The sequence below is a fragment of the Thamnophis sirtalis genome, unplaced genomic scaffold (assembly GCF_051295495.1).
Source record: "Thamnophis sirtalis isolate CommonGarterSnake01/CBP01778 unplaced genomic scaffold, rThaSir2_p1.2 scaffold_3, whole genome shotgun sequence".
In the NCBI taxonomy this organism is placed as follows: domain Eukaryota; kingdom Metazoa; phylum Chordata; class Lepidosauria; order Squamata; family Natricidae; genus Thamnophis; species Thamnophis sirtalis.
This window is the reverse complement of record NW_028261383.1, coordinates 174172300-174192893: the sequence shown is the minus strand read 5'-3', so window position 1 is coordinate 174192893 and position 20594 is coordinate 174172300. Positions and strand designations below refer to the sequence as shown.

Here is a 20594-nt window from a genome sequence, read left to right as displayed (position 1 = left end):
TGAATGTGTGCTGAGGTACTTTTTTCTGTTGCTTCTGAGACCTTCCTTTCAATACTATTGTTTGAATTGGGCATTTAGGAGAATCGCTTATCCTCCATTATTCCTTCTGTAAATGGTGAATTGAAGGAATCTTGAAATAATATTCCAACTACTTTTTCCATGCACACAATGCAGTCTTAAGCTTAACTGTGCTAATGCAGTTTGTACAGTGGAAAAGTTATACACTTGAAATAGAAAAAATACATTTACAATGGGTTTGCCTGTTTCTGCTGAAGATTTGTCTGTCTCTGCTTTTCCAATATATTCGAAAGCTCTTTCCTATCCGTTTTGAGGAAGGATGAAAAAGTGTTCTATTTAAACTTACCTGCTAGAAGATAAGTTTTCTACTTTTATCTCAAGATTTTCTCAGCATTATTCTCCTTGCTTTACAGTCATAGGAAGAGGTGGAGAGCAGATTAACAAAATACAGCAGGACTCTGGATGCAAAGTACAGATCTCACCAGGTAGGCGTGAAATTGTAGAGCAGAGTATGAGGTGGATTTGGTTTATCACTTTCTGGTATAGAGCCACAAGTGTAGAGAGATAAATCCCATCTTATCCTTTAGCTTTTTTGGTGTCTCATTCCCAATCAATCAAAGAAGGATTTGCAGCTGCAGGGTTTATGGAATACACAGGACGTGTTTCCTCTAAGTCTCGTTCATGATAATAACATTTCAAATCAGTCATGAACACTGATCATGTAAATTTCTGAAGACTTGTTTCAAAAATCTGTGGCATGTACAGTCACGTGCACATAATTAACCAGCAGCCTCGTGCAAATAAATCAAATTTTAGTGTCAAAAACAGTATAAGAAAGGGTCAATTAAAAAGCATAGAAAGTATATCAAAAGGCTAAAAAATATTTGAAGAGCAAACATCCAAAAGAAGGGGAAGAAGCATTAGATGGGTGTAGGGGAGCATCAAGTCTAATGTGGAGCAAAGTAAATCTTCCTCAATACACAGAGCGTTCTAGAATGAAAAACTAGAAGTCCATCAAGACTAGTTTGTGGCAGATGTTAAGCATTGCTATGCACGATCTGGCAACATTCTATATCGTAGCAAGGTTAGTATCTGAGAGAGTATCTGTCAGGAGATAAGAGAATTGTTCTATGAGGAATGGACTTCGATGCCATAACAGAGAGATGAGGCTGTGGAAATATTTTTGTAGAAGTACATTCGGTGTGGAGTTCCAAGCATCGTATTTCTGGATAGAGAATCTTCCTGTATCGGCCTTCATGACAGCTTACGGGTGGGAATGACATCATGCCAGAATAAACACCCTCCAGTGATTAGGTTCTTTAAGATTAGTTAAGTATGTCATAGGGTAGGTAGAGTAGCTCTGGGATTCATTGGCAATAAAGGTTGGAAGCCTGGCTAGATCCAGTTGCTACGTGTTGTTTAATGGCTGCTTTAGCCCGATCATGTCCCATGCGGAGTAGAAGACCTGGAGAGAAGGCCACGGGTGGGATTTTAGTTACCACTATCTTTTTCCATGTGGACTGAAAGTCATCCCTCATTAATGAGACGGGGGGGGGGGGGAGGTGAGCCAATAGTTGAGTATAGTTACCCACACTCTAGCCTCCACTTTCATGAGACCTGTCTCCAGTCTCAGGATAGTGTTAGAGAGACACATTTTTGGATTTGAAGAGTCATCCTTAGACGTTTGAATTAAGCAAGTCGTAATGGTGAAAAATTGGAAAGGGGCCCAGCTGGACACCATAAAAAAGTTGCACTCTTCACTTTGGCTTCGCATATTGCGGGGAGTATAGTGTCCAACTCTTGTCTTGAGGGATTTGAGGATGACAGGTGAGCTTCTCTGCATCTTCAGAAATGTGATGTTCATTGAGCTTTCTTCTGTTGGCAAAATGAAGGAGTACTCTTAGATATTTGAAACACAACACCTGTTTCAATCTTGTGACTATCTGTCTTCCAGGAATGGTTCTTGGGCCTTTTGGCAAATGCCATTGGGTTTTCTAGTTCGTCTTTCTTAAAATACAGTATTAGTACTCTCAGTGCTCATTGAAGACCAGAAACAGCAGCCCTTGCCTGCTATTTAAACTCGTTGTGGGTTTTCTCAGAATTATACAGCTGTTGTGTTATTCTGAGAAAAGATATTGTCGCTTTGAAAAACTGCAGAAATGTGCAATTTTTGTGCATTCTCTCACTATTCCCACTTCAAAGCAATTTTGGGGAATCAAATTGGAAGCATTGCCGTTCTAATAAATAGCAACATAGCTTGTAAAAAACCCACAATGAACCCTTAGTTTGTTCTTGAAGTTTTGAGTAGTAACATTAAGCAGTCATTCTATTGTCTCTTTGATTTTCATGAGAAAATACAATATTTTCATCTGAGTTTTGAGACGTCTCAAAAGCTTGTTTCTTAGCATTTGTCCTTTTTTTTGTTAAACTGCATAGAGAATAAGTCACTATATGGTTAAACATAATGTAACACACTAATACATTTGTTCCTTTCCAAGCCTGTACTTAAAGGTAGATGTAACAAGCGTAGCTGTTGTTTGAGACCATGATGAGCAATCATTCACTGGATTGAGGTCCTTTGGACTGCCAGAGGAGTGTTGGTGTGTAGAGCAATGATCTAATAGCATCTCTGACTGGAACTCAGCCATGAGTTTGGATCAGGAAATAAATATAAACAGTGGGGCCAGATGATGTGGTGGATTTTTGCATCATGGGAGAGCGTCAGATAAGTGGGGAATTACACCTAACTAAACATAACTGGTGCAGTTTCAGGGACCTGCAACAGTGTTCAGAGGCTGTGGGATGTCCTTGTTTGAAAGATTGAGTAAGCGTTGCTATTTGCCAGTCTCGTCTGGGCTGGGAAGCTGGGCAATCCTTCAATGGAAGACAGCAGGGAATTCCAGTGTTAGTAATATAACTGGTACTCTGATATTCTTGATGATTACATGTTTACATACTACCAGGAGCAGGACATCTTTGCATAGAATAGAATAGAATTTTATTATTTGTATGCCGCCCTTCTCCGGGAGGACTCAGAGCGGCGAACAATTCAAGGGGGAAAAAAGGGGAACATAAAAAAACAAAATACAAATAATAAAAGTAAACAACAGTCGCACAACCATACATGTCGAGAGGGAAGGGAACTCATCACCCCCAGGCCTGCCGGCAAAGCCAGGTTTTGACGGCTTTTCGGAAGGCCTGGAGAGAGGTGAGAGTCCGAATCCCTGCGGGGAGTTCATTCCAGAGGGCCGGAGCTGCCACAGAGAAGGCCCTCCCCCGGATAATAGCCAGGTGGCATTGGCTGGTAGATGGCACCCGGAGGAGGCCAACCCTGTGAGATCTAATGGGCCTGTGGGAGGTAATTGGCAGCAGGCGGTCTCTCAAGTACCCAGATCCAATACCATGAAGGGCTTTATAAGTTACGGCTAGCACCTTGAAGCGTATCCGGAGACTGATCGGTAACCAGTGCAGCTCGCGGAGGATAGGTGTAACGTGGGTGTACCGAGGTGCACCCACAATCGCTCGCGCGGCTGCGTTCTGGACGAGTTGAAGTCTCCGAATACTCTTCAAGGGCTGCCCCATGTAGAGTGCATGGCGGAAAGTTGTACTTAAAAGGAACTGAGGTCTCCAAAACAGGAGGAGCCCCATCACAGATGTGGGAATGGGTTTTGGAGGTCATGATTAATTGTGATAAGCCTATTTTTATTTCTCAAGGATCACTTGGGTCTTTGGAGCCATAGAAATTGCCTTGCCTTGTGCTAATTTAGGTTTGCTCAAAACCCAAATTAGCCTAAGCTACGTTGGTTGCCTAAGCTATTTGAAATATTTATGCTGAGTCTTAAACCATGATTTACAAACCATGATAATGAACCATGATAATCTGTTTCCACATCATTGCTAAACCAAAATCAAATCAGTTACATTATGGCTTACCATGCTGTATAAACCCATAGAGAAAAATAAATGGAAACACACTTGCAGTATTCTTACACAGCACAGCTAAAAAGCTTTTTTTTTAAAAGAAGAAGTGAGGATTGACTTAATGCAGCCTTAAATACCGTTCTGTTCTTGTCAAGTTGACTTTTATGTAGGTTGGCTGTCAGGTTGACGCATATGTAAACATAGGAACCACTATGTCTTCTCTTCCTTTCATCCAATCAAATTCACAGAAGTCTGGTCTTGTGTAACCTGTGAACTGCCTGTAATTATGCGGTAGATTTTTCAGCTGTTAAGAATCCTACTTTTTCTCTCTGATTGCTGTTTCCTTTTAATACCAAGCTAGTCAAGTACATCCAGAACCCTGTTTGTAGAGAGTGCAAGCTGTGTTTTGTAGACCCACCCAACTATCCTAGCTCCTTTAGATGTTACATGATTGGTGGAAGGCTCAAATTCTTTGGGAAAATGTCTTGCTGTAGAAAGAAGTTGACAACTGTCTTCTGATGGCTTTCCTTTCCTTTCCTTACAGACAGTGGAGGACTACCAGAACGGAGTGTCTCTCTGACAGGATCGCCAGAATCTGTGCAGTGAGTAGTTTTTAGTCTTTGTCAGTGTTTTCAAGAAGATCAGAGGCATCCAGAGGTGGTATTAAGCACCAGTTCTGAAGAACCAGTAGCGGAAATTTTGAGTACTTCAGAGAACCGGTAAATACCACCTCTGAATGGCCTCGCCCCCATCTATTTGCCTCCTGAGTCCCAGCTGATTGGGAGGAAATGGGGATTTTGCACTAACCTTCCCCTGGAGTGTGGAGGGAATGGAGATTTTTACAGTATCCTTCCCCTGCCACACCCACCAAGCCACGCCCACAGAACGGGTAATAAAATAATTTGAATCCCACCTCTGGAGGCATCGCTTTTATTGCAAAAGTTTGGTTTGTTTCATGCTGTTGGAGGTTGGGGCGGGGAGAGAGAGTTATGCCAACTTCTATTTGAACTGACCAAGTTTTATTTTCCCTTTGCTTTTTTAACAATTCAGGAATTTGTTTTGTAAAGAGATGCTGGGTTTTTAATTAAGATGGTTGCCTTTCAGGACAAAGACACAGTAATAATTTGGGCATGCAATACCTAAAAGGCACAACTGGCTGCTGACTTTGGTCTTGCATATACATAAGCATTTTACTTAACACAAAATGTTTTGCTAGGCTAGCATGGGACTAAAATCTTCATTGAACATTGCAGTTATAGCACATCTGCACTTACGAAAGAAGCACAGATAAAACTGAAATAAATGCAGTATGTAAATTCAAAAATACAAATGATTGCAAAAATAAAGCGATTGGTTTTGCAACTGGAATAAATTCTATTAACCATTATGCAGGAAGCCGTGGAACAAACATGGAACATGCTGATTTGTAGATTTTTTCAGGCTCGAAAGCACTGCTGGGAATTCCATTTCAAATCTTTGTCATCAGAGAGGAAATGTTGAGAATCTTGTAACTTGTCCTCATTCAGAGTTGATTCTTTCTCCTCTTTGTAGGAAGGCAAAGATGATGCTTGATGATATTGTGTCTCGAGGGCGTGGTGGGCCACCCGGTCAGTTCCACGATAATGCCAACGGGCAGAATGGTACAGTCCAGGAAATCATGATCCCAGCCGGGAAAGCGGGCCTGGTGATCGGCAAAGGAGGAGAGACCATTAAACAGTTACAGGTGAGCGTGAAGTATTAACGATCATCCATATCACCATCAAAATCATTTTCTCCTCTGCTTCCCCTTCTACTATTGGCTTGGTTTAAGTTACATACAAGGAGGAAGAACGTACCGGAATTTTTGACAGTTATGCAACCCTTTTCATTTCTTGTTAATGTAGGAGCGGGCTGGAGTGAAAATGATTCTAATTCAGGACGGTTCACAAAACACAAATGTAGACAAGCCTCTTCGAATAATTGGGGACCCATACAAAGTGCAGGTAAGGCCGACTCTTCGTTTTGCTTATTGATTTCATCGTTTTGCATTTGGGTGGGCTCGAGAGCAATTTAATTTTCCCTTTTACTGTGATGGATTTTCAGTAGCTCCCTGTATCACTATCCTTTTTTTATTAAAAGGCCGCAATTCAACCCTGCCAGTTAGAGTTTTCGATTATATTTGATTTAGAAAAGTATGATTATTCCGTTCAGATATACTGGAAAGCTATAGCTCTCTAGCCAGAAAGTGCGCTGAAGAAGGAAGAAGGTATTTGGTTCATAAACATCTTTGTTTTACTTCCTCAATATATGACAACTTGTTTTCTTTTAATTTCATTTCATTAAGATGTAGTTTATTAGCGGGAATGAGAACAATTTACCCTCCAGTTCTGAGCCTTTGAAGAGCAAATCTTCTGCCAGTGTTATCTGCAGCTTTACTCTACCAGTGATCTGGAATTGCTCAGCTTCCTTGATAACACTCAGAGAAAGGCTTTCTTCGTTGGAAATTCTAACATTTCTTAGGTGAAATGTTCTATGGCATGTTTCAAATCATTCCAAAAATTAATGCTGAGTTTTCTTTGCAGCAAGCCTGTGAAATGGTAATGGACATCTTAAGAGAGAGAGACCAGGGAGGCTTCGGTGATCGGAATGAATATGGTTCAAGGATTGGTGGAGGAATAGATGTGAGAACATTTTTGGTACTTTGCTGTGGTAATGGAAAAAACAGCTTCAGTTGGACATTAATCCCCCTATTTCATTTATTTACTGGTTCTTTTATTGTGGTATTTATACTTTGTAACAGCTCTCTTAGAAACCAGTCCTTCCATTAGCTTTCCCCTTGGTCATTGATAGGTTATCGGCTGTGTTTATTGCTTTCATTGGATAATGTTCTGGGTACCTTTTGTATATAAAAAGCATAATTGTAGTTCATTTTATATATATATATATATATATATATATATATATATATATATATATATATATATATATATATATATATATATATATATATATATATATATATATATATATATATATATATATATATATAAACACTGTGTGTATATACACATATGCACACATTTTTAATTGAATTTTATTATAAAATAAGATGTTTATTCATTTGCTTAGGTCCCAGTCCCCCGGCATTCTGTTGGTGTGGTCATTGGGCGGAGTGGAGAGATGATTAAGAAAATACAGAATGATGCTGGAGTTCGAATCCAGTTCAAGCAAGGTGAGAACCCCCAAATCTCTCCTCTCACCTTCAGAGCCTGTATTCATATCGCAGGGTAAAAGGCTTATGCCGACATCTGCTTTTGTTCCTTTGTGTAAAATTATTTTCCCCAGCGCTCTTTTCTGAAATTGGGGTGTGTGTGTGTGTGTGTGTGTGCAGCTTTCTCAGTTGTGGTCTAAGGCAAAATCTCTAAGAAACATTTTAGATAATTGAAAATCTGTAGAACATTTTATTCTTTGTTCAAACTTGGCACAATCCAGGTTTTTCAGGCAGTTGTGACCGAAACTTGGCAAGTTCCCCTATAAAAACCTGGGTCTATCAAGTTTGTTGTAGTTCCACTGCCTTGGAATGGGCCTTCTGAATTTTGGACAGAAGTTTTTCCTCTCCTGGAATTGTATGCATCCCGTATCTACTTTTAGCAATAGCAATAGCATTTAGACTTATATATCACTTCATAGGGCTTTCAGCCCTCTCTAAGCGGTTTACAGAGTCAGCATATTGCCCCCAACAACAATCCGGGTCCTCATTTTACCCACCTCGGAAGGATAGAAGGCTGAGTCAACCCTGAGCCGGTGAGATTTGAACAGCCGAACTGCCGAACTAGCAGTCAGCTGAAGTAGCCTGCAGTACTACACTCTAACCACTGCGCCACCTCGGCTCTTGTGTGTGTTTGTGTGTACACTATACATGTCCTCCCATGAAATCTGAGGGCCTTTTTGCTGCTGAGGAGGAAATCATTAATTGGATGGATGATTGTTGAATGTGAATGCTATTTGGTGTACACAAACACACACACACACACACACACACCAGTTCACAGATAAGGGTCCTAAGTTTTAAACTCCAGTTGACTGTAGAACTTGTTTGGCTGTCATTTCAGATGACGGGACAGGTCCTGAAAAAATTGCCCATATCATGGGCCCTCCTGATAGATGTGAACATGCTGCCAGGATCATCAATGACCTTCTCCAGAGTCTTCGGGTATGACCTTCCTTGGGAGTTTATCTCATCCATCAGAGTGCTGAAATCGCCATTTAGTTGAGTTGATCTAATCTTGGAAACAAAAAAAAATTGCAAAGAATTAATTAATCAACTCTTATAGTTTTTTTGTAGATTGCTATATAAATTGTTTGTTTGTTTGTTTGTTTGTATGTATGTATGTATGTATGTATGTATGTATGTATGTATGAACTACCGTGATTTTCAGAAAATAAGACCAAGTCTTATTTTCTTTTAGACTTGAAAATAAACACTTGGGCTTATTTTCAAGGCAGTCTTACTTTTTTTGAGGTGCAGCAGGCCAGGCTTGGTGACCTGGACAGACCATTGCCTCCATTCCGAACCCTCAGCATTCAGAATGGAAGCTTTCTGGCGAACGGGAGGAAAATGGAGAGGGGGATTTTCCTGCCTGCCATTCTTCCCTCAGTCTGTGGAGCTTGAAGAATATAGCAATAGCAGCTAGACTTATATACCGCTTCATGGGGCTTTCAGCCCTCTCTAAGTGGTTTACAGAGTCAGCATATTGCCCCCACAGTCTGGGTCCTCATTTCACCCACCTCGGAAGGATGGAAGGCTGAGTCAACCTTGAGCCGGTGAGATTTGAGCCGCTGAACTGCAGATAACAGTCAGCTGAAGCGGCCTGCAGTACTGCACCCTAACCACTGCGCCACCTCGGCTCTTCAAGGAATGGATGACAGGCAGAAAAATCCCCCTTCCCATTTTCCTCCCATTCGCCAAAAAGCCTCCATTTCAAACGCTGAAGGTTCAGAATGGAGGCGATGGTGCGTCCGGTTCACCGAGTTCACCAAAAAGCCTCCCGCGAGCCTCCCAAAAAGAGGGGGGGGGGAAGCAGCGGGCTGCGGAGCTGCTGGCTTCGAGGAAGTGGCCCAATGAGCAGAAGCGCTGCGCCCAGAAAGAGCAAAAGCGGTATTTGCGTTGCCCCAAGGGCCTAGCAGGCTGCAGTTGCAGCCAGACAGTTAGCCACCCCCATGCCGCCACTTGTGCTGACCACCCACCCCCGGCTTATTTTTGGGGTAGGGGTAATATTAGGCCCACCCCCAAAAAAATTAGGGTTGGGCTTATTGGAGTGGGTCATGTTTTCAGAGAAACATGGTATATAATGTTTGTATTGTTTAAAATATGTAAGTTATATACAGGTAGTTCTCGACTTGCATCCTTTTGTGTAGTGGCCATCCAAAGTTATAATGGCACTGAAAAAAGTAACTTAAGACCATTTCCCACACTTAACAGCCATGGCAGCATCTCCATTATATCTGATCAAATTTGGGCACTTGACAAACTGGCTCCTATTTATGGTGGTTGCAGTGTCTTTAAGGTCACATCATCTTTTGAAACCTTCTGTCAAGCAAAGTCAGTAGAAAAGCCAGATTCACTTTACAACCTCATTACTAACTTAACAATTGCAATGATTCACTTAGCAGCGGTGATAAGAAAGATCATAAAATGGAGCAAAACTCAATTAACGACTATCTCATTTAGCAACAGAAATTTTGGGCTCTGTTTTGGTCATAAGTAGAGGACTACCTGTATATAATTTAATATTACTGGGGGGGGGGTTGGTTTTAAGTTTTGTGCAGTCAACTCAGTGAAATGGATGACTTTATAAGTTTAAAAAACAATTTTAAGGTATTGTCACTCACGTTTGACGAAAGAGATATTAAAACATCCTAATAAGCATAATCAGAACCTTAATAGTACATTTGATAACCTCTGGAATTTAATTTGAACTTGGTTATTAACATTTCCCCCCCATTATATTTCAATTCTGTCATATATGACTGAGAAAGCTATAATACCTCGTCAGATTTTCAAATATAATCCCTTCAAGGATTTTCATTTTTCGGTGGTTTAGAATTTCTGCCCCGTTGCATTTTCATTTGATTCAGCATAACAAGCAGCTTTTGTTGTCGAACAAACTAACAGTGCACCATAGAACAAGCCTGGGCAATATTTCTTAGTGGAAATGTATTGAATCAGTTTGGAGACCTTGCTGTCAGTGAGGCTTAACTGCAAAGTGGGTGGAGTTGTGTTGTTACAAATATAAATAGAATTATATTCTTTCAAATGGAAGCCCAAGTGAACCTACCGTTATCATTACTGAAATTGCATCAGAAGATGAAATTTATTATTGCCAAGATAATGCAAAGCATACTGATTTAAAACCACTGTTCAAAAAAACAAGGTAGATGTAGATTTGGCTGTGATTTTTGAGAGAAAGCATGTTGATTTTTGCTCTGCTTTTCGAAGACAAGACTTTTGGACATTCTGAGTGTTGCGATTGTTGTGTTGCCAGTTGTAATTGTGTTGTTTTTTAAAGTTTTCAGCTTAAGCAGTACAGCAGTGGGGATCAGGGCAGAGAGCAGAAACAAGGGGATGTCTTGTTCCAAGCTATGTGTGCATACCTGCTTATTTTCATCATTTGGTAGCATTGTTATTTTAAGTGAACCCTACTTTAAATTAAAGGCTGGCACTGCCAGAGTAGTTTAGGAAAGAGCATTGGGGGTTCCACCAAGTTTTTGGTTAACACCACGCAGTCCATGGAACTTGTGTCACGGTCCATCCTTGTCCTAGAATGTGCTCAGGATCCTTTTGCAGAACACACTGCAGGAGAAATATCAAGCTGCCTTTCAGGACAGTCTGAGCACTCTGGTGATCTCATTCAGGGAAATAACATCGTTACTGTAATTCTTAAATGCACCATTTGACAGCATAATGAGAGAGCTCTCCCTTCTGCAAATGTCTGGTACAATATTTTATCCTGCTTTCCCCAATATCGTTCCAGTTAATTGTATTCTTGTCTTGTAGAGTGGCCCACCAGGCCCTCCAGGTTCGGGAATGCCTCCCGGAGGCAGAGGTAGGGGCAGAGGGCAGGGCAACTGGGGGCCTCCAGGAGGAGAGATGACCTTTTCTATACCTACGCACAAATGTGGTCTGGTCATTGGCAGAGGTGAGCATCTCCTGTTTCCTTGAGCCGTCCCAAGCGGGGGTTGCATCAAGCCTTCTGTTGCTACCTTTCCTTCATTTTTTTAGGTGGGGAAAATGTAAAGGCCATAAACCAGCAGACAGGAGCCTTCGTAGAAATATCTCGGCAGCTACCACCCAACGGAGACCCCAATTTTAAATTATTCATTATCCGTGGCTCACCTCAGCAGATTGATCATGCCAAGCAACTGATTGAGGAGAAGATTGAGGTAAACTACCCACCTCTAGTTGCACAAGAAATCTCCAGGTTTGATATGGCAGTTGTCACTCACAGATTACATGTTTCTTTCTTAGGGTCCCCTCTGCCCAGTTGGGCCAGGGCCTGGGCCTGGTGGGCCTCCTGGACCAGCACCCATGGGTCCCTTCAATCCTGGGCCGTTCAATCAAGGACCACCCAGTGCACCCCCTCAGTAAGTACCACTGCCTTCTATCTGGGGAGTCTCTTAGCTGCAGCCAAGATGCTGACCTCAGAAAAGCATCTGCTGAGCTGAACCAGGAAGCCCCTTTTGACAAAACCTTCATGAAAAGGTCTTCCCCCTGTTTGAGGGGTTTTTCAAGGATTAGGTGAATGGAGAAAAAAAGAATTGCATCCAAAGAGTTATGTAATAATGCTGTTGAGGGAAAGAAACATGGTTTATGCTGTGCATCCTAGTTTTATTGCTTTGTTATCTGTACAAACGTTTTCGAAAGGGATTTGGGCTTTTGGCTGATTGTGCCAGCAACCATTCTGGCCATGACCTATTCTAGACAGAAATAGAAAGAACCATTGATATGGAAACATAAAAACAAAGATTCCACCACAAAACCACGGTAGACTAAAGCGCGCTCGACAAAAGCGCGTACGTGACGTCATCACAGCGCGACGAAAACAGCACGCTGTGAGCGGGAAACTTAAAAATAACGCGAAAACCTTACCCTAACCCCCCTAAGCCTAACCCTTAACCTAACTCTAAACCTAACCCTATACCTAACGCTAAACCTAACGCTAACCCTTAACCTAAACCTAACGCTTAACGTAACCCTAAACCTAACCCTAAACCTAACCCTTACCTTTATGTGAATCGGCTTGCTGTAAAAGCGCTTTTTAAAGCGCCCTTTTTTTCTCTGCAGTCGTATTTGTCGCGCTGCTGATGACGTCAGGTACGCGCTTTAATCGGGCACGCTTTAGTGGACCGCGGTTTTGACGGGTCACGAAAAACAAACTGCCATTTCATATGGCTTTTTTTTTTTGTTATGGTCTATTGTTGGTAGCTTGCAAGTTCAAAGTTCTTAAAAAGTAAGTTCCCGGCTTCCTTCTAGAAACTTACTTATCTTTAATGTTTATAAATTGCTAGATTTCTATCCTAACTTTTATTTTGTACAATTCAAGCTGCCATGCACGATGCTTCTACCTATTTTCCTTACAAAAGGAAGGGAAATTGGGCTGAGAGAGAGGGATTTAGCCAGAGTCTCCCCAGTCAGCTTTCATGTCTAAGGGAGGACTAGAACTCTCAGTCTCTAGCCTAGAAGCTTTATCACTACACCAAACTGTCTCTCTTGGCCACTGGCAATTTATTTTAATCCATGATAGCAAATTGGATTAATGACAGTCCAGCCCCCTCTTCAGCAAGGGAAGCTGGCTTGAAATCCTGTGCTATATGGGGCAAGAAGGAGAGCTCTCCAGTTTCTCCAAGCAGTAGTACTAGCAGTTAGCAGTTAGACTTATATACCGCTTCATAGGGCTTTCAGCCCTCTCTAAGCGGTTTACAGAGTCAGCATATCGCCCTCACAGTCTGGGTCCTCATTTCACCCACCTCGGAAGGATGGAAGGCTGAGTCAACCTTGAGCCGGTGAGATTTGAACCGCCGAACTGCAGATAGCAGTCAGCTGAAGTGGCCTGCAGTACTGCACCCTAACCACTGCGCCACCTCGGCTCGTACTATTTCTCTAGAGCAGTGTTTCTCAACCTTGGTCACTTGAAGATGTCTGGACTTCAACTCCCAGAATTCCCCAGCCAGCATTCGAACATAAAGGCCATGTTCCAAGTCAACCCTGACTCTCCACTTACAGTAGTTTTCTTGGCAACAAAAGGGAAGTGGTTTCGTCAAGTGCCGATGCATTCTGGGGCTTTTGCTCCTTCAGCCCCAGCCTACAGCAGTCCTGGCATGGTTGAATGGTCTTGGCATGGTTTAATGGCCTTCTATTCAACCAGTGTTTCTCAACCTTGGCCACTTGAAGATGTCCGGACTTCAACTCCCAGAATTCCCCAGCCAGCGAATGCTGGCTGGGGAATTCTGGGAGTTGAAGTCCAGACATCTTCAAGTGGCCAAGGTTGAGAAACACTGCTCTAGAGTAACATCTTGGGCCATTTGCTACTTAGAAATCCCTATTGTACATCCTTACCTTTGATTATGCCAATTTCTCCCCCCCACCCCCTTTCTTCTTTCAGCCCGGGAGGACCACCACCACCTCAATATCCACCTCAAGGCTGGGGAAATGCCTACCCACAATGGCAACCTCCAGCTCCTCATGATCCAAGTAAGGCCTTGTTAGAATTTGTTGCTTTCTTTTTAAAAAAAAAAAAACAACCCACTGCTAGTCCTCATCAGAGTGGATTACAAATTACAGTCGTGGATTCAGAGATGGCCAGGTTTGTATTCAGACTCTCATCTGATTTCCAGGTAAAGCAGCAGCAGCAGCAGACCCCAACGCTGCCTGGGCAGCTTACTACTCGCACTACTACCAGCAGCCTCCTGGCCCAGTACCAGGGGCACCCCCGGCCCCCACTGCCCCGCCAGTGCAAGGAGAGCCCCCGCAGCCGCCCCCCACCGGACAGTCGGACTACACGAAAGCGTGGGAGGAGTACTACAAAAAGCTAGGTACCTCTACAGGTGGCTCCTTCTCTTTCACTGGAAGAGGGCATTAACGGAATGCTGTGACCAGGGGGGCATTTGCCCAGGTTCGCCTGGTGCGCCAGTTGCGTCCCTACCTGAACCGGGAGGCCCTCACAACAGTCACTCGTGCCCTTGTGACCTCTAGGCTGGAATACTGCAATGTGCTCTACATGGGGCTGCCCTTGAAGAGCATTCGGCGACTTCAGCTAGTCCAGAATGCGGCCGCGCGAGCGATCGTGGGTGCACCTCGCTTCACCCACGTAACACCTATCCTCCGCGAGCTGCACTGGCTGCCTGTCGGTCTCCGGGTGCGCTTCAAGGTGCTACTTATCACCTATAAAGCCCTTCATGGTAGTGGGCCTGGGTACTTGAGAGACCGCCTACTGCCAATTACCTCCACTAGACCGATACGATCGCATAGATTAGGCCTCCTCCGAATCCCATCATCCAGCCAGTGTAGACTGGCAACTACCCGGAGGAGAGCCTTCTCGGTGGCTGCTCCGACCCTCTGGAACGAACTCCCCGTGGAGATTCGGACCCTCACCACCCTCCAGTCCTTCCGCGCCGCCCTTAAAATCTGGCTGTCCCGGCTGGCCTGGGGTTAAGATTCTAACCCCACTCGAATTGTGTGACTGTTGCGTTTTTAATAATGATGTTTTTTCTGTATGCTAGAAATTGTTTGTCCTTCCCCCCCCCTTTTTTTTTTTTGAACTGTGAGCCGCCCTGAGTCCCCCCAGGGAAAAGGGCGGCATACAAATAAAGGGAAATACAAATGATTGCCAGGGTTATTATAGGTGACGGACCTGATTCATAACACTCCAGCACTTTTTTCTCTACCTGTTAATCTTTTCGCTTTCTTTATTGGTATTCTGGATATTGGGTGCTTTGGATTTAAGCTGAAAGAACTGGATTAATTTACATGTTTGCCTTAAACGCCAAGGCCCTGTTTTCAAGCAAGCAAAGTTTCGATCAATAGCAATAGCAATAGCAATAGCAGTAGACTTATATACCGCTTCATAGGCCTTTCAGGCCTCTCTAAGCGGTTTACAGAGAGTCAGCATATTGCCCCCACAATCTGGGTCCTCATTTTACCCACCTCAGAAGGATGGAAGGCTGAGTCAACCCTGAGCCGGTGAGATTTGAACCGCTGACCTGCTGATCTAGCAGTAGCCTGCAGTGCTGCATTTAACCACTGCGCCACCTTGGCTCTTACACATTAGAAAACAAAGCAGAATAATTTGGTCCTAATAACTGGGTATCTTGACCATGTTTTTTTATTTTATTTTAAATGGAGCATCGTAGTTGATTTTGTTCCCAAATGTTTATTATTTATTCCATATTTGTTGGAATATCTTTTCAGGATAATTCTGTCTTGCCTGATGATTTCCCCAATATTTTTTTTGCCTTAAGCTGGGCAGAGGATGATTGCATGCGGAAAACCTCTGCTTATATGAGTTTATAAACGATGAGCATCTCTCCCACAGTTCCAAAACTAGGATAAAATATAGCTGTCTTGCATTATTTTAAAAAAAAAATACTGAACACAAAACAAAATTATTCAAAGTCTTCAGCCTTTACTGTTTGGTTCTTCCACCTATTGTCAGCACTCCTCCATTAGATAATTAGGAAAGGAAAACCACGAGACTCCATTGATAGAAATCAAGTGTACTTTTACTAATTATAAATGATCAGAAGCATAGCAAAGCGAAGTCTGATTATTTAGGCGCGAAAGCGAGTGATATATAGAATAAACCATTCCCCACCCCTTGGCATCCCAGTTACAGTCCAATCATAATTCTCCCAAGTGTCAGGTGTGAGATAACTTCGAAAGGCATCGCCAAGGTGGAATGTCGTTGCCGTTGGCCTTGGCGGGAAACCTCCGCATAAGACAGGCAGCAGAAACTCCAGAATCTTCCTCCAGCACAGTATTCCCCTCCCAAATCCCATGCCTCCCCCTCCCCGTTTCAATGGCAGCCGAAGCAGCAGCAAAGCAGAGGCTGACACCTGTGCTTTTTGGCTGGCTGCTGGTATAATAATGCCGTTGGTAATTGAGACCCCTTCCTTTTAAAGTTCCGGATCCTGTAAGACGATTATGTCTCTTGGGTGGTCGAAATGCTCCTCGGGTGCAACCAAGTCCTCTTGCTCTTTGTTGTCCTACAGGCCAGCAGCCGCAGCAGCCCGGGGCTCCTCCCCAGCAGGACTACACAAAAGCCTGGGAGGAGTATTATAAGAAGCAAGGTGAGCTCAAATACCACTGGGTGGCTTTGGAATGCCAAAGGTGTTTTGTTGCCCTGTGGATTCTTACAGAGGAGTACATTGCCCTGAATCAAGGGGGCGGGGTGTGCACACGGGCATCTGAGTAGGCGTGGATGGGATAGACTAGAGCAGTGTTTCTCAACCTTGGGGACTTTAAGTCCCGTGGACTTCAACTCCCAGAATCCCCCAGCCAGCTATGCTGCCAATTACCTCCCAAAGACCCATTAGATCACACAGATTAGGCCTCCTCCGGGTTCCGTCTACCAGCCAATGTCATCTGGCTACTACCCGGGGGAGGGCCTTCTCTGTGGCGGCTCCGGCCCTTTGGAATGAGCTCCCCGCAGAGATCCGGACCCTCACCTCTCTCCAGGCCTTCCAAAAAGCCGTTAAAACCTTGCTGTGTCGGCAGACCTGGGGTCGATGAGTTCCCTTCCCCTCTCGAATCGTGTGGCTGTTGGTTGTTTTAAATTCCCTTGTACTTTTTGTTGTAGTTCTTGTGTTTCCCTTCCCCTCCTTTGGGTTTGTGCGCCGCCCTGAGTCCCGCCGGGAATAGGGCGGCATATAAATAAAATGAACCTCGAACTTAAAGTCGCCAAGGTTAAGAAACACTGGACTAGAGAGAGACTCTTTTCTGTTTGAAAGCAGCTCAAGTAGCGACCGGTGCAGGGCCCGCAGCGCCACCAGGACCTCAACCCGACTATAGCGCAGCATGGGCAGAATACTACAGACAACAAGCTGCCTATTACGGACAGACACCTGGTGCTGGCGGACCAGTGCCACCCCCCACACAGCAGGGACAGCAGGTGAGTGAAGGAGGGGATTGACTTAGCCACCGATTCCTGTGATGTAATCTCTGCTCTCTGGTGGGTTTGTTATGCATATGCTTTTAAGTTTAGCTTTAAAGCAGTGTTTCTCAACCTTGGCCACTTGAAGATGTCCGGACTTCAACTCCCAGAATTCCCCAGCCAGCGAATGCTGGCTGGGGAATTCTGGGAGTTGAAGTCCGGACATCTTCAAGTGGCCAAGGTTGAGAAACACTGCTTTAAAGTCTTATGTATTTGGGCACTCTTGCTTCATCTGTGATAACAAGACACCCAGTTTTCTATCTGTTAGCACCAGCAACCATCCATTGACAAGAAGGACAGGTATCTAAACTTAAATGAAGGTATCACCGGAGTTCACATTGAGACAGTAGGATGTAAACATTCCTGCCATCGGACTAAGTTGCCAGTGTAGATTGCACCAGAAAAAGAGTGACCGTATGCATCATTTCTAACATTTCCCTCATGGCTGAAATTACTGAGAAGGAGCCAGTTTGGTCGAATGTTTAAGGCTCCAGGCTAGAAACCACTTGATTTCCAAGCACACCTTAGGAATGAAAGCCTGCTGTGTTGGACGGGTGATGAACAGGAAGTTCTGTCGGACACCAGTTTCATTTTGTTCCCATGCTATTGAACTGCTTGCTAAATGGAATGCTGGTGACATGAGGGGTGAGACCAAACGATGAGCAAGAAGTAGGCTAGAAGGACAGAATCCCATGTATATTACGTGACCCGTCAAAACCGCGGTCCACAAAAGCGCGATCGACGAAAGCGCGCATTTGACGTCATCACAGCGCGACGAAAAAAATTAAAAATTGAAATAAAATTAAAATTAAAGCAAGCCGATTCACATAAAGGTAAGGGTTAGGGTTAGGTTAGGGTTAGGTTTAGAGCGTTAGGGTTACGTTTAGCGTTAGGTTAAGGGTTACGTTTAGGGTTAGATTTAGGCTTAGGTTAAGGGTTAGGTTTAGGGTTAGGTTTAGGGTTAGGTTTGGGGGGGTTAGGGTAAGGTTTTCGCTTTATTTTTACATTTTTCGATCACAGCGCGATGTTTTCGTCGCGCTGTGATGACGTCAAATGCGCGCTTTCGTCGAGCGCGATTTTGTCCTCCGCGGTTTTGTGGTGGAGCCGTATATTAAGCATATATTGCCTGTTTTATTGTCTGTTTTTATTTCTCTTTCGTATTACTGTGCCTGGAAAAACAGTCGCGTTCAAGGGTGCTCTGAGCTTTAGCAAATGAGCTTCCCTTCCTAAAACCACGGGGTGAACACCTTCTCTTGTTTCCCTTCTCAATGACGGACTCCTTCGTGTTTTCTCCTTTCCACAGGCTCAGTGAGCTGAATGGGACCCTCCCCATCTCCGAGAACCTTTTGTTTTGGAGAGAGAGGCGGCTGCTGCTGCCACTGGAGGAAGTGGCAGAGTGGGAAGGGAGCCGGCCCGTTGCTCTGATTGCTGGGTTTCTTCTGGGAATCTTGGCCATGCCCACCTTCGCATCTCTCTCGAAATAAATCCAGATCTCCAAACCTAATGTTGAGCCAGCAGCCGTAGAAGATAGCCGACTAAAAACCGCCTCCAGACCCCCATCCTGCCTGACACGCACCTCAGTTTTCAGGGTAACACTTCTTCTTTTTTCTTTTCTGTTTTGTTTTACAAATAAACTCTACAAGGAAAAGTCGCTCTGCTTTTTAGTTAGAGTTGGAACATTCCTCGGACAAAGGTGTTGGTGTTTCAGACAACCCCATCCCTGCCCTCTTCCATTTTCTCCACTGCTGGGACTGATCGTGTTTTTGTCTGTTCAAGAGGAAATTGGAACAAACAATTATATGCTCAAAATTTTTACTTTTTACCGCTCGTTTTTAACTTCACAAATAAATGATAACAAAACATCCCCCCGTGTCTGCTGGGTGGTGTCTGTCTTTCTCTCTCTCTCTCTCTCTCTCTGTCTATAGGGTTTTTTGAAGCTGATGTTTGTTCACAATATAGCTGTTGTAAAAGCCTGGTAAAACGGTCATGAATTAAGAGCTTCCTGTGTTTTTATAGTTTGAGCAGGCATTTGTGCATTTTTGTTGAATAAAATGCTTTTTTGTTTTAAAGTCTCTGATGCAAATGTGTATGTTTCCAAAACAAAACAGGTCTCAGAAGGTTTGAATATTGCCCGGAGAGCGGGAACAGATACTTGATGTGAGCCAGGGGGCAGGTTGTTTCTCAGCGATGTCCCATAGACTGAATTGTGCTTTAGCTTGTGATGATCTTGAAATTCCATGTATGTAAAGTTTTAAAACAGCTTCATTCCTCAGTATCCGCATATGGGAAGGGTACATTATGAGCCGAGGTGGCGCAGTGGTTAAATGCAGCACTGCAGGCTACTTCAGCTGACTGCAGTTCTGCAGTTCGGCGGTTCAAATCTCACCGGCTCAAGGTTGACTCAGCCTTCCATCCTTCCGAGGTGGGTGAAATGAGGACCCGAATTGTTGTTGGGGGCGATATGCTGACTCTGTAAACCGCTTAGAGAGGGGCTGAAAGCCCTATGAAGCGGTATATAAGTCTAACTGCTATTGCTATTACATTATAAAAGTGGACTTTCCAGCTTCTTGCACCAAAGGCTGGAACCCTCTACCAGATTATTCATCATTAAATCTACTTAGATTTCCAATTTAATAAAATTTGTATGCCGCCCACTCCCTTGGGACTGTGGGCGGCTTACAGGCAAGATAAAAGAAGCATTTAAAATTTAAAATAAAGATACAATTATTAAAATTACACCATCCATTCTGTCTAAGTGGGGCTGGATATTGATCAACAGCCCCAGGCCTGCCGGAACAGGTGGCTTTACGGAAGGCCGGGAGAGTGGTAAGGGTCGGGATCTCTATGGGTAGATCGTTCCACAGGGCCAGCGCAGTTACAGAGAAGGCTCTCCCCCTGGGAGTCGCCAGCCGGCATTGTCCGGTCGACGGCACCCGGAGGAGGCCCAACCTGTGAGATCTTGTTGGTCGTTGGGAGGTAAGTGGCAGGAGGCAGTCTCTCAGGTAGCCAGGTCCTAAACCATGTAGGGCTTTAAAAGTAACGACTAGCACCTTGGAGCGCGTTCGGAGACCAATAGGGAGCCAGTGCAGCTCGCGGAGGATGGGTGTAACATGGGTGTATCTAGGTACACCCAGTATCGCTCGCGCGGCTGCGTTCTGGACCAACTGCAGTCTCCGAACACTCTTCAGGGGCAGCCTGATAATTTGGTCTAAAATGCTTTGCAGGATCTGAGAAGGTACTTGGAATGAGGGGACTCATTCCACTAAAGAATAATTTTCTTCAGCGTTTGGCCTCCTTCCCTGCTCCCCATCTCCCCATCCTGTCATGATGGGCTGGGATAAATTAAATAAAGTCTCCGTTGGTATTACAGAGGGATTTTAAAACAAACCAAGGACTGTATATGACTAAAGACTGAGGTTTTTTTTATTTTGATTTGAAAGGGAAAGAAGTGTGACGTGTCCTCTAACG

The 20594-nt window shown here is 44.0% G+C and overlaps 1 protein-coding gene across 4 annotated transcripts in view; it reads left to right on the top strand.

Annotated features, from left to right (window-relative positions):
* The window catches only part of KHSRP (KH-type splicing regulatory protein), a 29646-nt gene extending 10451 nt beyond the window's left edge, over nt 1-19195 (top strand). For 2 of the 4 annotated variants that reach the window (XM_087710987.1, XM_087710990.1), the window contains 15 exons: nt 432-503; nt 4484-4541; nt 5491-5662; nt 5823-5921; nt 6501-6599; nt 7048-7150; nt 8031-8131; nt 10976-11117; nt 11201-11361; nt 11447-11562; nt 13581-13669; nt 13813-14010; nt 16186-16263; nt 16924-17084; nt 18430-19195. In XM_087710987.1, the coding sequence (XP_087567113.1) occupies nt 432-503; nt 4484-4541; nt 5491-5662; nt 5823-5921; nt 6501-6599; nt 7048-7150; nt 8031-8131; nt 10976-11117; nt 11201-11361; nt 11447-11562; nt 13581-13669; nt 13813-14010; nt 16186-16263; nt 16924-17084; nt 18430-18438 (1658 nt within the window). In that variant the 3' untranslated portion in view covers nt 18439-19195. The remainder of the gene's footprint in view (nt 1-431; nt 504-4483; nt 4542-5490; nt 5663-5822; nt 5922-6500; nt 6600-7047; nt 7151-8030; nt 8132-10975; nt 11118-11200; nt 11362-11446; nt 11563-13580; nt 13670-13812; nt 14011-16185; nt 16264-16923; nt 17085-18429) is intronic. The other 2 variants (XM_087710988.1, XM_087710989.1) reach the window with 2 other exon arrangements.
* The last annotated feature ends 1399 nt before the right edge of the window (nt 19196-20594 follow it).